Genomic DNA, 15,454 nt, shown 5'->3' with positions numbered 1-15,454 from the left:
GGAACTCTGGAAGAATGGCTCTGTGGTTCCCTGGCAGAGCTCCCCTCCCCCAGGCAGAGCTGTCCATGGACATTTTTCCCAAAAGTTGGCTTTGCTTTTAGACTTCAACCTGGCAAATAATTGCAGGGAAGCTTAATCTTGTTCTTGACCGATGCCTAGTGACATAATAGTCATCAGATGTGAAAATATCTCCCTCTGTCAGTCACGTGTCTACCACCTAAAAGTCTATCAAATATTTTATGAATGTTGCGATACTGAGTGTTGGGTTCTCTATGGTAGATGGCGCCGCTGGGTCTGGGTGCACCGGCCACAAAATGGCGCTTTGACTTAAGTTGATAAGTTTCCTTTTGATATTTTGGGTACTGAGGTGTTGGTGGGATGGTGGGGAGTTCTTGTGTTAATTTGCCAACAGGAATTGTGAAGTACGTGATGCAAAGGGCTTGTAACACAATACTGAAAGAATAGAACACGCTCAGGGCACCGGCTGCTTCCCTGTTTGACTGAGAGAGAAAGGAAACTAATTATACATGGAGGCATAATCCTCTGAAATTTAATATGCAACAAGACAGTAATTTGGGTATTAGTCTTATGAATGACACAAAAATAAACATATTTCTAATAAAAGCTTATTTACTCAGTTTAGCTATATCATATCTGCAAAAATAAGTACTGTCCTAATCAAATTGGCATTTATAGTATTATTTTGGGATTGGATCAGACCATTCAGTCCATCTTCCATCATCCAGCAGATCTGAAATAGCCTCCATTTTCCTTTGTCATCCAAGTGGCTTTTTTTCATTCACTCATGGGTCATGGGTATCGTTGTCTGGGCAGCATTTATGTCCCTAGTTGCCCTTGGGAAGATGGTGGTGAGCTGCCTTCTTGAACTGGTGCAGTCCATGAGCTGTAGGTTGACACACAATGCCCTTGGGGAGGGAATTCCAGGGTTTTGACCCAGTGACAGTGAGGGAGCGGTGTATATTTCCAGGTCAGGATGGTGAGTGACTCAGAGAGGAACTTGCAAGTGATGGTGTTCCCATGTATCTGCTGCCCTTGTCCTTCTAGATGGAAGTGGTTGTGGATAGTAAGGTCTTGTAAATTTTGTAGTGCATCTTGTAGATGGTACAGACTGCTGCTACTGAGCGTTGGTGGTGGAGGGAGTGGATGCTTGTGAATGAGGTGCCAGTCAAGTGGGCTGCTTTGTCCTGGATGGTGTGGAGCTTCTTGAGTGTTGTTGGAGCTGCACCCATCCAGGCAAGTGGGGAGTATTCCATCACACTCCTGACTTGTGCCTGGTAGATGGGACAGGCTTTGGGGAGTCAGGAGGTGAGTTACTTGCTGCAGTATTGCCAGCCTCTGAGCTGCTCTTGTAGCTATTTTATTTATATGGTGTCCAGTTGAGTTCCTGGTCAATGATAACCCCCAGGTTGTGAGAGTGGGATTACCAGGATTGTGATGCCATTGAATGTCAAGGGATGGCAGTTAGATCATCTCTCAATGGAAATGGTCATAGCCTTGAATGAGTCTTCAGGTCTTTTGCCTTCAACCAGATGATAATTTGTTGATTGCTCCACATGCAGTTTTATTTTGTTTACGGGATGAGGGTGTCACTGACTACGCCAGCATTTACTGCCCATCCCTAATTGCCCAGAGGGCACCACATTGCTGTGGGTCTGGAGTCCCATGTAGGGCAGACCAGGTAAGGTTGGTTGTTTCCTTCCCTAAAGGACATTAGTGAACCAGTTGGGTTTTTCCAACAATCGACAATGGGTTCAAGGTCATTATCAGACTCTTCATTCCAGATTTTTATTATTAAATACAAATTCCAGCATTGTCTGCTGTGGTGAGATTTGAACCTGGGTCCCCAGAGCATTATCTGAGTCTCAGGATTAACTGTCCAGCAATATTGCCATTAGGCCATCTTCTTCCTATCATTTAGTCTGATGGCTATTTGAATTTGTCCAGCATTTTATTTTAAACCGATTACTCCTGACAATCGACCTTCCAATACAGAATCTCCAATTCTCATCTTTCGCAATTCCTATTTTAAATACTCTGCCATCGGTGTCTGTGTCTGAGTTGTATTGATCTAAGGTCTGGAAATCTCTTCTTAAAGGTCTCACTTACTGCTTTTAAAGCCCTCCTTTTATAATGTGCCTGGAATCTCCCAATGTTGTTCAGTCTCGAATTTTGTGTGATTATTCCTCTTGTGAAATGCCCTTGGGCGTTTGCTGTGTTGAGCCTCTCTTCCAGTGTTGACACTAATCAGTGAATTTTATTCTCTTCTTTTGTCCCTTTAGCCCGCTGTCCTGGACAATCTCCTCAGTTCAATGAAGTTTGTGCTCCAAGGGATGGGAATCCTGAGGATTAATCTGGCCAACCCCAAGAATACCGTAAGAAGTTCTTTAAAAAACAGTCTTGCATTTGTAGAGCACTTTTCAGGACATCTCAAAGCAACTGGCAGCAAATGAAGTACTTTTTGAGGTGTAGGCACTGTTGTAATTTGCAGTCAATTCACGCATAGCAAGCTTCCACATATAGCAATGTGACGAAGACCAGATTATCTGTGTGTGTAATTATGGTGATTGAGAGTGAAATATTGAACAAGACACTGGGGATAACTCTTGCGCCTTTCCCCAAATAGTGTCATGGGATCTTTCACCATGCTAGGCCAGACAGAAGGGACCTCAGTCAGATATTTATTCATTCATTCATTCGCTCATTCACTCACTCACGCACTCACAGTGATCTGGATAGTTATGAACATGCAGTGACAGTTGTAGAATTGCAACCAGTAGGTGACAGTGTTGCACCAGTAGTAGGGAGGTGAAGTTAACCCAGTGTGTGTCCTGTCTGCACATTATCCTCAGTGATTCATTAATACTGTATTTTTCACAAGTTGTTTTTCTCTTGGAATAAGGCTTTATGGCGGCTGGATATTATCCGCTTCCTCATCCAATAGAAATTCCTTCACTCCCTCTCTTTCCCCAATAATACTCTACAATAATGGTGAAAAGTTAGGAGTAGAATTCTAGGAGGGAATGAGTTTCTGGCAGATGAAAGTGTACATTTGAGTTGTTTTAGGAGAACTGATGAGGACAAAAGCATCAAAACCTGGTAGCAAGAAGAAGCCTGGGGAACAGACTGTAAGACCATTAGCAGTAGGAGCAGAGTTAGGCCATTCAGGCTTTGGAGTCTGCTCCACTATCTGATCATGCCAGTTATGTTTCTCAACCCTATTCTCCCCATAACCTTTTATTCTCCTTACTTATCAAGTACCTCTCTATCTCTGTGTTTATATCTACTCAGTGACTTGGCCTCTGCAGCAATGATTCCACAGATTTACCACCCTCTGGCTGAAGAAGAATTCCTCCTCATCTCAGTTTGAAAGGGTTATCCCTTCAGTCTGAGGCTGTACCCTTGGGTCCTAGTCTCTCCTACTAGCGGAAACATCTCCTCCACATCTACTCGATCCAGGACTCTCAGTATTCTGTAAATTTCGATCAGATGCCCCCTCATCCTTCTAAACTCCATCGAGTACAGACCCAGAGTCCTCAACCACTCCTCATATGACAAGCCCTTCATCCCCAGGATCATTCTTGTAAACCTCCTCTGGACCCCCTTTAAGGCCAGCACGCTCTTCCTTAGATACAAGGCCCAAAACTTTGTGCAATATTCCAAATGCGGTCTGACCAGAGCCTTGTACAGTCTCATCAATACATCCCTACTCCTGTATTCTAATTCTCTTGAATGCTAACATTGCAATTGTCTTCCCACTGAACTTACATGTTAGCCTTAAGAGAATCCTGAATGAGGTCTCCCAAGTCCCTTTGTGTTTCAGATTTCCGAAGCCTTTCCCTGTTTTAGAAAATAGTTATGCCCCTATTTTTCCTACCAAAGTGCATATCCTCACACTTCCCCACGTTGTATTCCATCTACCACTTCTTGGCCCACTCTCCTAGCCTGCCCAGGTCCTTTCGCAGCATCCCACCATTCCCACACTACCTGCCCCTCCACCTATCTTTGTGTCATCTGCAAACTTAGCAACAATGCCCTAAGTTCTTTTGCCTGGATGGTTAATGTATAACAAGAATAGTTGTGGTCCCAACACTGACCCCTACAGAGGCACAGTAGTCACTGCAGAATCAGAGAGAGAGGTGAGTTTCCTTTGGTAGGGGAAAGGAATGAGATTTTAACAATGTACATGGGGATCCATTGGGCATTAGTTTAAAAAAAAAATCATGAAAATAATTATGAAGAGAGACTGGGTAGATTGGGGCTGCTTTCCTTGGAGCAGAAGAAACTGAGGGGGGACATCATTGAGGTGTTTAAAATTGAGGGATATAAACAGGGTGCACAGAAGGAAACTATATCCCCCTTGATGCTGGGATCACTGACCAGAGGCATAGATTTAAGGTGAGGGGAGGAAAGACTTTTTTCCCATCCAAAGAATGGTGGCAATCTGAGGCACAAACCCTTATTACATTTAGTAAGTATTTAGATGTGACTTGTGATTACAAGGCTATGGGCTAGTGCTGTAAAATGGCATTAGAATAGTTAGGTGCTTGTTTGGGACTGTTATAGGCTCAGTGGGCTGAAGGGCCTTTTTCTGTGTTCTAGACATCGATGACTCCCTATAATCGAACAGAAAATGTAAAATTGTAAAACGCAGCATGTTGTTGTCTTGAACACGGAACAAAATGCTGGAATTGGGGATTGTGGATGTTGTTGATGTCATTGGGATTGTGAATACAGTGCAAAGGCATTTGGGAAAATTTTGGCAAACATGGAGATGATAGAAAAGGCAGCTTTATTTGTTCACTTGTGCACAGGACTGTCAGAGAGTCAGCGCCGATGGAGCCCCACACTGTTGGAGGGTGAGTGCTGATCTATCACAGTCCGTCGTTTGGATGATAAACAAAGACTCTGATAACTTAAGTGTAATGTAAAGGATCCTGTAGCTGGTCTTCAAAAAAGAGAGAGGTTTATGTCTTCCTTGAAAAACACCAGCACCGATTGACTGACTGACTGACTTTGTGGGATCATGCTGTGCATGGGTTGACCACTGTTTCCCACAACACTTCTGAAGAAGAGTCTAGGCCCGAAATGTCAGCCTTCCTGCTCCTCTGATGCTGCCTGGCCTGCTGTGTTCATCCAGCTCCACACCTTGTTATCTCTATTACCATAGCAACTACTTGTGTTTGAGTTTTTGTCTCTTTCTTTCTCCATTTTTCTTTTGCATTCTTTTTTTAACTTTCTCATTTCCCTTTTCCCCACTTCTTTTCTCTCTCTCTCTGTCTCTCTCTGTTCTGGTGATATTGCCTGCTGGTGGATTGTGTTGTACCTGGATTCTGATCAGAGAGAGAAATTGAACTGTTGAAGTGGGGTGTCTGATGGTAGGGATCAGTCTTTGTTCTAGACCTGGTTAGCCAGAGGTTTGGAGCTCCAGCAATGGAGTTGTCCTTGATGTGATTAGAATTTGCTTAGGGGGGATCTTCCTGCTTCCAATTGGCCCATGGCTGCCCCAACAGCCAATGACTGTCAGAGATATCAGGAAAAGAATTGCCCATGAACAGGTTCAAATCTTTGTTAACAGCACTCTGATCTTTATCTGTGAAAATCAATGAATAGAAATAGACTTAGTGTGACGTGTGTGGGGCAGATGGGTCTAGGATGCCCTGGCCCTTGACCCTTGTCACCTGCTCTTTACCCGTTCTTGCTGCTTGTTTAGCTTAATATGGGCCAGTTGCTTGAGCGATCACTTCATAAGCAATCATTTCTAGAAAGATTTCGAGCAGCTCCAGCAGCAAGAGATGGAGCTGTGTTTGGTGACAGCGGCAACTCCCTCTTCTCATTGAAAATGAACTTTGACAAACCAACACTGACAGCTGTATGGGGTGCAGCGAATCAGCTCTGACACTTGCTGCAATCGATCAGCAGAAATTGGGTGACTGAGTGTCAGCAGCTAAATATTAAAGAGCAACTCTTCTTTCTTCACCCTTTTTGGTAAGGTGTGTTCCAATCCCATCTGCCCTCTCTCTGCCATCCCCACCCTCCCCCTTTTCTCTCCCTCTCCCTCAAGGTCTTGCATTGTCTTGTACTCTCTTGCTCCCTGCTCTCTCATGCTTACACTCTCGTACGCTCACTCTCTTGTCCACCCTTTCTCTCATGCACTCTCTCTTGAGTTCTTGTGCTTTCTCGCGTGCTATCCCCCTCTCTGGCCCATGCTCACGCTCTCTGGCATGCTGTCTAAACCAAGATTACATGAGCTGATCCTGGTGCACTTTTCAAGTAATACTTGAATTGTTTGATAATCTGGAGCTGGGCAGACTGGGGATACAGCTGGATGTGATGTTGGTGAAGACACTGCCAGAAACTTGAGTGCTCTGGATCACTGCAACACTTCAGCTATTCCAACATGTCTTTATTACACTGTAATGCAGTGGATTCCCGGCCAATAGAACACATGTGGACAAGGGAAGCTGATAGTGAGAGTGTGAGGAGAAGTCCATACCTGACATCAGCTGAAGTCGTGCTGTTATGAGGAATGCTATCTCTGTTGCTGTGTAACCCAGAGGTGTCTGTATGAAGACAGCAAAAGATGGGATTCCTTCTGTCTGTCTCTTGCACTCCTCTGTCCACTGCCATGGGCAAGTGCCCGCTGGGAGGAGGAACTGTACTCTATCTGGATCCCCCTTTTTATTTTTTTTTGCAGATCAAGCAACAACATTTGGAAATCATCCAAACTCTCAAATCTTGGGTTACCAATTGGATTTTGAGGTTGAAATCCCCAAGAAAAAGGAAGATGCATCAAAGTTTGTGTTTTCTGAACGTTTTGAACCTTGTCTTGAACAGTGTCTCATGCACTCGCCACACGCAGCTCTGTGAGAATCCAGATGTTGCTGGGGGGTTGGTTAGCTGCATTGGCTGGATGGCTGGTTTGCAACGTAGACTGATATCTACAGAGTGGATTCAATTCCCACGCCGGCTGACGTTACCATGAAGGGCTCCCTTTCTCAACCTCTCCCCTCACCTGAGGTGTGCTGACCCTTGGTTTAAATTAAATCCGCACCAGTTGTCTCTCTGTAATGACAGAGCAGACCTATGGTGACTTTATCTTTGTTGCTGGTGAGCAATGAGGTGATGTTCTCAGTGAGTGGGTGATGTCTGACATCGATAGTTGTGGGTGTTTAACTTTAATAATCAATCACTTCATGGAAAAATGGGTGGGTAGAAAGTACAGCATGCAAGAATTTTGTTGTGATTGAGAATATTTTACTCTCTTGGTCAATGAAAGATGCGAGATGGAAATATTAGTATTGTGCACATTTACATGTGAGAGAATACGACATGGCTTCTGCTAATCCTAGTGAATACGGACAGGAAAGTGTCAGTATTGTAACCCCAAGATATTTTAACTAAATCTGAAATATCATTGCTACTAGCAGGTGGTCCCGTCTCTCCGTCCCCCCCTCTCCGTTTCTCCTACTGCAGCCGCATGGTGTCATTTCTGGAATCAGAGTTTTGACTCAGGGCTGTTTTTTTTGCCTGTTGTTGTGTTTCAGATCCACGCTCAGACGGTGCTGTCCTGTGGTCGCTGTTTCGATGAGGATTATGCCCTCTTCCCCTTCATGTCCCATGCCCTTCGCTTCCTGTGGGCAGACCAGGGGGTCAAACTGGCTGCATCGCGAGGCTACGAGTTTGAGCTGAATGACTCCGCGCATTAGTAAGTTTGTCGTTTCCTGTGTCCCTCCATGTTTTCACGTGGAACGTACAGCACAGAAACAGGCCATTTGTCCTGTCCGGTCCATGCTGGTGTTAATTCTCCTTCCTATTTAACCTCAACCTGTCAGCACATCTACCTGTTGCTTTCTCCCTTGGGAACTTGCCCAGTTTCCCCTGAACTACAGCGAATGCTCTAAATGTGAGTTGTGACTGTGCATTCTGCCAATGACTCAAGGAGGTCAGGTGTTGGTGTATGTCAAAAAGATTAGTATTATTTATGTTTTATAAACCATTGTACAACATCACTTAGAATATTGCATGTACAAAGGACAAAAGGATTGTTTTATGCATTTCGTGGAACATGGAATGTCACTTGCTGGCAGCATTTATTGCCCGTCCCTAATTGCCCTTGAGAAGGTGGTGGTGAGCTGCCTTCTTCAACTGCTGCAGACCACCTGCTGTGGGCTGACCCACAATGCCATTAGGGAGGGAATTCCAGGATTTTGACCCAGCGACCGTGAAGGAACGGCGATGTATTTCCAAGTCAGGATGAGGAGTAACTTGGAGAGGAGCTTGCAGAGGGGTGGTGTTCCCATGTATGTGCTACCCTTGTCCTTCTACATGGAAGTGGTCATGGGTTTGGAAAAAGAATGTTGCAGCTGTTGAAAGTGCACAGAAAAGAACAATCTGAATGATTGCGGGGATAGGCAGGAACTGGATTATGAGGAATAATTATGAAAATTGTAGATGTTCCCAATAGAAAACGGAAGGTAGAATGATGATTAAAAACAACTGATATTAGGATTCAACAATGTAGAGCATGAACAATTGTTTTCCCCTTTTGCAGAGGACAGTCAAACCTGAGGGCATAGCCACCTTGAAGTGGGTAAAGGCGAAGCTAATGTGTGCACAAACAATATTTCAGGGAGTGGGTTTCTAATCTGTGGAACAGTTTCGTAAAAGAAATGGTGGAAGCGGATAATTTGCCAAAGGCAATACTGAGAGCTTCCTTTCACAGCTTATCACAAGTAATTTAAGCATCGATCCGTGCGAAGTGTAACCGCTTTGGGAGAACATGTGGTTTGGAAGGCTCCACAATACTGTGAATTCTTGCTCCCCTCGTGTTAGAGTGCTCGGTAATAGACTCATCGATTGTCACCACCTCTATCTGTTTCATGCTGCTACAATGCAGTGATCTCATAAATCCTGTTCATCACTAGCTACGTGCTGTCATCAAACCTCACGATTAGTAATGTGCCAGTGTAATACCAGCTTTGTAAGACATATATCCCAAAGACCAACGGATTGTATCAAACAGTATAACCCTTCTGACTGTTCACGACAAACCAGGTACTGACTATTTCCAACCAGCCCGTACTTAAAGTCTCAGCATCACATCTAGCATGAGACATGATTCTGCAATTGGACAACATTTACTGGATAATTCAGAGTGTGAGAGGAACTGCGCTGATGACCAATTTAGGATCGTCAGTTGGGCTCGCAGAGGGCATGTTGCATGTGCTAGAGGCTGCACGTATTAATACACAAGGCCAGGTAGAAAAAGGACATTCACTGCACCTGTTTCAAATGAACAAAATACATGACGGCCATTTGCTGGTTGATTTCTCTGGTCAATGCCTTGACCAATCAGAGTCAACCTGCCTAGTTCAAACTTTAAACACAACCTACCAATTAATTGCCAGTCACAGAGTCGTACAGCATGGAAACAGACCATTTGGTGCAACTAGTCCCAATGCCAATCACATTTCCCAAATTGAAATAGTCCCATTTGGCCCATTTCCCTCTAAACCTTTCCTATCCATGTAGCTGACCAAATATGTTTTAAATGTCGTAACTGTACTTGCATCTACCACTTTCTCTGGCAGTTCATTCCACGTGCGTACCACTCTGTGTAAAAACAGTTGTCCCTTGGGTCCTTTTTTTTTTTAAAAGTCTTTTTCCTCTCACCGTTAAAATATGCTCCCTTGTTTTGAACTCTGAGGAAAAGACCTTTGTTATTCAGCTTATCTGTGCCCCACATGGTTTTATATAAGGTCACCCCTCAACCTCCTATGCTCCAGTGGAAAAAAACTCCCAACTTTTCCAGCCTCTCCTTATAATTCAAACCCTCCATTCCTGGAAACATCCTGGTAAGTGTTTTCTGAACTCTCTTCAGTTTACTAATATCCTTCCTACAACATGATGACCAGAGCTGGATACAGCACTCCAAAAGTGCCCACCCCAGCATCCTGTACAACATCGTCCCAACCCCCTATACTCAAAGGTCTGAGCAATGAAGGCAAGCGCGCTAAATACTTTCTTAACCACCCTGTCTACCTGTGATGCAAATTTCAAAGAACTGTGTACCTGAACCCCTAGGTGTCTCTGTTCAACAACACTATCCAGGGCCCCACACCATTAAGTGTACAAGTCAGTTGTCATTAACCAGTGAGATAACAAGGTGTAGAGCTGGATGAACATAGCAGGCCGAGCAGGAAGGCTGACGTTTCGGGCCTAGACCCTTCTTCAGAATTCTTTCAGATTTCTTCAGAAACCAGTGCTTTCTCCACAGCAATGCTTCCACCAAACAGAGTCCACGTGCCAATTAATTAGCACTCTCATTCAGTTTAATTGTTAACTTGGCATTCTTGCCAATTCTCCAAACAAGGACAAGATTTTAAAAAATTACAACAAAATGTATCTTTTTTTCCCTTGGTCAGCAATAACTGCTTTTATTATTGTCGAATGTGCTGACCAAGTTGATGGCCTTATGTGAGGAACAAGGAATCTCCTGCCTCCAGTAGAGACAGAGAATCAAAGTCAGACTTTTCCCATTGCTCAACCATTTGAAAAGGCATTTCCTAATTCATGGGATGTGGGCTTTGCTGTCTGGGCCCATCCCTAATTGATCCTGAGGAAGTGGTGGTGAACTGCTTTCTTGATATGTGCCATCGAGGTACTCCACTGATTCAGGGTGAGCAACACCAGGATTTTGTCGCTGCAGTAATCCTGGAAAAGCTGAAATGTCAGGATAGCCTGTGATTTGGAAGTGCTGATGAGTTCCCGTGCATCTTCTGCCATAGTCACAAGTTTGGAAGGAGCTGCTGAAGGAGCCTGGGTGAGTTACTGTGGTGCATCTTGTGGGGCACACTGGCAGTGTACATCAGTGGCGAAGAGTGGCGGTAGTGGTTGAGATGCCAATAAAATGGGCTACTTTGTCCTGGATGGTGTCAAGCTGCAACTGTTTTTGAAAAATGAAGAGTATTCCATCACACTCTTGACTTGTGACTTACAGCTGGTGGACTGATTTGAGGATTCTGGAGGTGAGTTACTTACCAGAGAATTTCTAGCTTCTGACCTGCTCTTGTGCCAGCTGTGTGAAGCATAGAAACATAGACGATAGGAGCAAGAGTCGGCCATTCAACCCCTCTTATCTGCTTCCCCATTCAATATAATTATGGCTGATCATCGAGCTCAATGCCTAATCCAGCCCTCCCCCATATCTCTGTAGACAAGAGCTGCAGGAAATATTGAACGATTTGGCCCCAAACACTTTCTATGGTAGTAAATTTCACAGGCTCACCACTGTGTGTGTGTGTGTGTGGTTTACCCCTTATCCTCAAACTGACCCCTGGTTCTGACTCCCCCATCATTGGGAACATCCTCCTGCATCTAACCTGTCTAGTCAAGTTGGAATTTTATAGATTTCTATGAGATATCTCCTCATTCTTCTAAATTCCAGTGAATACAATCCTAACCAACTCAATCACTCCTCAGATATCAGTCCTGCCATTCTAGGAATCAATTTGCTAAACCTTCACTGCACTCCCGCTATGGCAAAAACATCCTTCTTCAGACAAGGAGACCAAAACAGCACATGGTATTCCAGGGGTGGCCTCCCCAAGCTCCTGTATAACTGCACCGAAACGTCCCTGTTCCTCTACTCGAATCCTCTCACTATGAAAGCCAACAACAGTTTCATAAACGGAAATTGTTGGAAAGTCTCACCAGGACTGGCAGCATCTGTGGAGAGGAAGAGTTAAAACATTTTGGGTCCAATGACCCTTCAGAACAGATATAGAATTTGCCTTCTTTACTGCCCTTTCAGCAACCGATACACGAGGACACCCGGGTCTCCTTGATCTCTCGCTCTCGCTCTCGCTCTCTCTCTCTCCTTTGTAGCCATTTAAGTGACTCTTGGTTTTTGCTACCAAAGTAAGAACCTCGTGTTTATCCACATGATACTGCATCTGCCATGCATTTGCCCACTGGCTCAGCCTGTCCAAATCACACGGCAACATCTCTGCATCCTCCTCACATCCTTGCACCCAGCTTTATGCCATCTGCAAATTTTGAGACTCTATTTTTATTTCCCTCCTCTAAATCATTAAGATATTATCCATAGTTGGGGGGTCCTAGTACCGATCCATGTGCTACCCCACTAATCACTGCCTACCATTTGGGAAAAGATCCATTTATTCCTACTGTGTTCCCTGTCCATCTCAGTACATGACCCCAATCCTGTGTGCTTTAATTTTACACATTAATCTCTTACATGGCACTTTGGGCTTTCAGAAGGCATTTTACAAATAAACCACATCCACTGGCTTTCCTCGATCAACTCCGCTAGTTACATCCTTAAGGTATTCCAATAGATTTGTGAATGATTTCCCTTTTGTAAATCCATGCTGACTGAGTGACTACTATTTTCTAAGTGGTCTGCTATAAAATCCTTGATAATGCACTCTAGCATTTTCCCACTACCAACATCCGACTGACTGGTCTATAATTCCTTATTTTCTCTCTACCTCCCTTTTCAAAAGCAGCTTTATGTTGGGTACCCTCCAGTCGATAGGAGTTATTCCAGAGTCTAAACAATCTTGGAAGATGACCACCAATGCATCCACCACTTTTAGGGTCCATTCCTCATGTACTCTTGGATGTAGATTATCAGGTCCTGGGGATTTATAAACCTTTAATCCCATCAATTTCTCCAACACTATTTCTGTAATGATACAGGTTTGCTTCAGTTCCTCCCTTTATTAAACTCTGTTTCCCGTCATTTCTGGTACATTATTTGTGTCCTCCTTTGTGAAAACAGAAGGCCAAGTTTGGTTGGGGGTTGGTCGGGGTGATGCAGACCGGGCGGGTGGGCACTGTGCAGGGTGGGGCGTGGTGCGGACCAGGCGGGTGGGCACTGTGCAGGGTGGGGCGTGGTGCGGACCAGGCAGGTGGGCACGGTGCGGGGTGGGGGGTGGTGCGGACCAGGCGGGTGGGCACGGTGCTGGGTGAGGGGTGGGAGGTGGTGCGAACCAGGCGGGTGGACACCGTGCTGAGTGTGGGGTGGGGGGTGGTTTTTTTTGGAGGCGGGGACCGTGTTGATGTGTGCGGACTGGAAAGTTGGGGATGGTGTTGATATTCCATTCTTCAGAAAAATAATGACTCACTCACTTTATCCAAAATATTACAAACCATGTTTTTAATTGATTTTCAGGATGTGAGTAATATTGAATTATAATTCCGGATGTTTAAGTAACTTGCATCTTGTAGATGAGTCAATTTCCTTTTTATGAATTATGTAAACATGACATGTAGATTGTAGTTTATTGCTAAACTTTATACAAATTGCTCAAACTAGGTGCATCATTCACCTTTGGGGTAAGAAATCTGGTGCCTGGATTTAGGAATTAAGGTGTGAGGACAGATTATGCAAATTAGCCTTGTTTTCCCTAGAGTTTGGAAGGTGAGGGGGTGATGTGATCAAAGCGTTCAAGGTATTAACAGGAAAAGGCAGGGTCAATGAAGATAAACTATTTCCAGTGGTTGGGGATTCTAGAACTAGGATGTATAATCTGAGAATTAGGGTCAGACCATTCAGGACAGATGTTAGGAAACACTTCTACACACCAAGGGCAGTGGATGTTTGGAACTCTCTTCACAAGCAGCAGAGGATGCTGTTAATTTTATCTTAATATCTTTGCTTAACAACATTTCAAATCTAAGGGATATAGGCCAAAGGCGCATGGAGTTAACGTACAGATCAGCCATGATCTCATTGAATGGTGGAACAGCCTTGAGGGGCTGAATGGCCTGCTGGTGTTCCTGCATTCCTTCACCTGGTCTTGTCTACAATGTGATACCAACCCCACACAATGTGTTTAACTTTCTTCACAACAATAACAACAGCTTTTACAAATATAATGCCTTTGATGTAAGGAAGTGTGCTATGGAATAAACTTGGGCAGGGCGCCATATTGGTAAATTGAGAACAGGTGACCGAATGCTTGATCAAAGAGGTGGCTTTCAAGGAGTGTCTTAAAGGAGGAACAAAGTAGTGGAGAGGTGCAGGCCGGGGCTTCCAGTGGTTTGGGTCCTAGCATCTGAATTAGATGAACTCCAATATCTCAGAGGGTTGAAGTGGGACTGGATGAGGTTGCAGAGGGCCTTGAAAATGAGAGAGTAAATTTTAAAATTGAGGCTTTGTGTCATAAAGTCATACGGCAGGGAAAAAGACCCTTCAGTCCAAGAGTCAGGGGAAATTTACTTTCATTTTAAAAGAGTAGAGCACGCTTTAATGTGCACCTAACCCTGTGCCATCCTGTCCTGAGAGTATTTGATGGTGACACTGTCAAGGGAACTTTACTTTCAGTTTAAGGGATGTTTATTCTGTATATAACCTCGTGCTATCCCTGACCTTGTGTTTAATAGGGACAGCACAGACAGAATTTTACTCTGTATCTAACCCTATGTTGTCCCTGTCTTTGGCATGTTGGATTGGGGCAGTGTTGAGGGGGCATTACTTTCAGCTCTAAAGAGTAGAGTGCTTTACTTTCAGTTCACAAGAGTAGAGAAAGTTTTACTTTGTATCTAAAACTCTCCTGTACCTGTCCTTGGAATGTTGGATTGGGACAGTGTCAAGGAGGCTTTACTTTCAGTTTATCTTCTAGTTTAAGAGTAGAGAGGCCTCGACGGTCGCCAGTCTCTTGTCAATGGCCGCAGTGTGTGAAGACCGCTGCTAGTGTCCTGTGTCGTGGAGGAGTGTGAGCCTGAGAGTGTGAAGAGGTTATGGAGAATCCAGTGGGATGTGAATGGATGGAGCAGTGACCAAGAGACATGAATAGAGCCTCTCACCTGAGTGAAACAGCACAGCAAAAACAAGTGTTTTTCCAGAACCAGGATTTCTCCAGCAGAGTGAGAACTTTGACGTATCAAAAAACAAATTGCAACCTGACAGCAAGCAACTAATTACTGTGACTTTCTATTTTTTAACGTAACCCCTCAAGTAAATGCCTGATAGATTATTAACTGAAAAGGGCTTTATGTGACATTTCCACAATTTGCCTAGTAATTGCTGCCTCTGTGTAAAGTTTGCACAGTTAATTTGCCCAGTGTTTTGTATTTCTTTTTTAAGACCCAATGTACTAATTGTTGGCTTTGACATTAACTCTCAGCTGTGGGGTATAAAGTCAGATTAGCTGTAACCAACAGTAGCTTTGTCTTGTTGGCGTGCTGGAGTAATGAGTGTCATTATACTGAGTCAGACACAAACTGAGCCAATGGGGGCAGAGAGCCCAGTGTCGTGAGCGTAGTGTCAGTTCATCCTCAGTGAGTCCTTGGGGGAGGGAGTCAGGTCTACCCGGTGATGAGCTATCTGTCTAACCACAAGGGGCCCTTTTAAACTCTTCTTAAAAGTTGTTCGCTTTGTGAAAGGGTTTGTTTTAATATTCCT

General features: G+C 44.3%; 1 protein-coding gene across 1 annotated transcript in view; it reads left to right on the top strand.

Annotated features, from left to right (window-relative positions):
• Positions 1-15,454, top strand: part of gnav1 (guanine nucleotide binding protein (G protein) alpha v1) — a 116,288-nt gene that overhangs the window by 35,447 nt on the left and 65,387 nt on the right. Inside the window, exons 3-4 of the mRNA XM_048611058.1 lie at positions 2,301-2,393; positions 7,566-7,726. Coding sequence (XP_048467015.1) covers positions 2,301-2,393; positions 7,566-7,726 — 254 coding nt within the window. The remainder of the gene's footprint in view (positions 1-2,300; positions 2,394-7,565; positions 7,727-15,454) is intronic.

Source organism: Rhincodon typus, chromosome 23 (assembly GCF_021869965.1).
Source record: "Rhincodon typus isolate 14 chromosome 23, sRhiTyp1.1, whole genome shotgun sequence".
NCBI classification, from domain to species: Eukaryota; Metazoa; Chordata; class Chondrichthyes; order Orectolobiformes; family Rhincodontidae; genus Rhincodon; species Rhincodon typus.
Note: the sequence above shows the minus strand (reverse complement) of the source record. Positions and strands in the feature narration are given on the sequence as shown.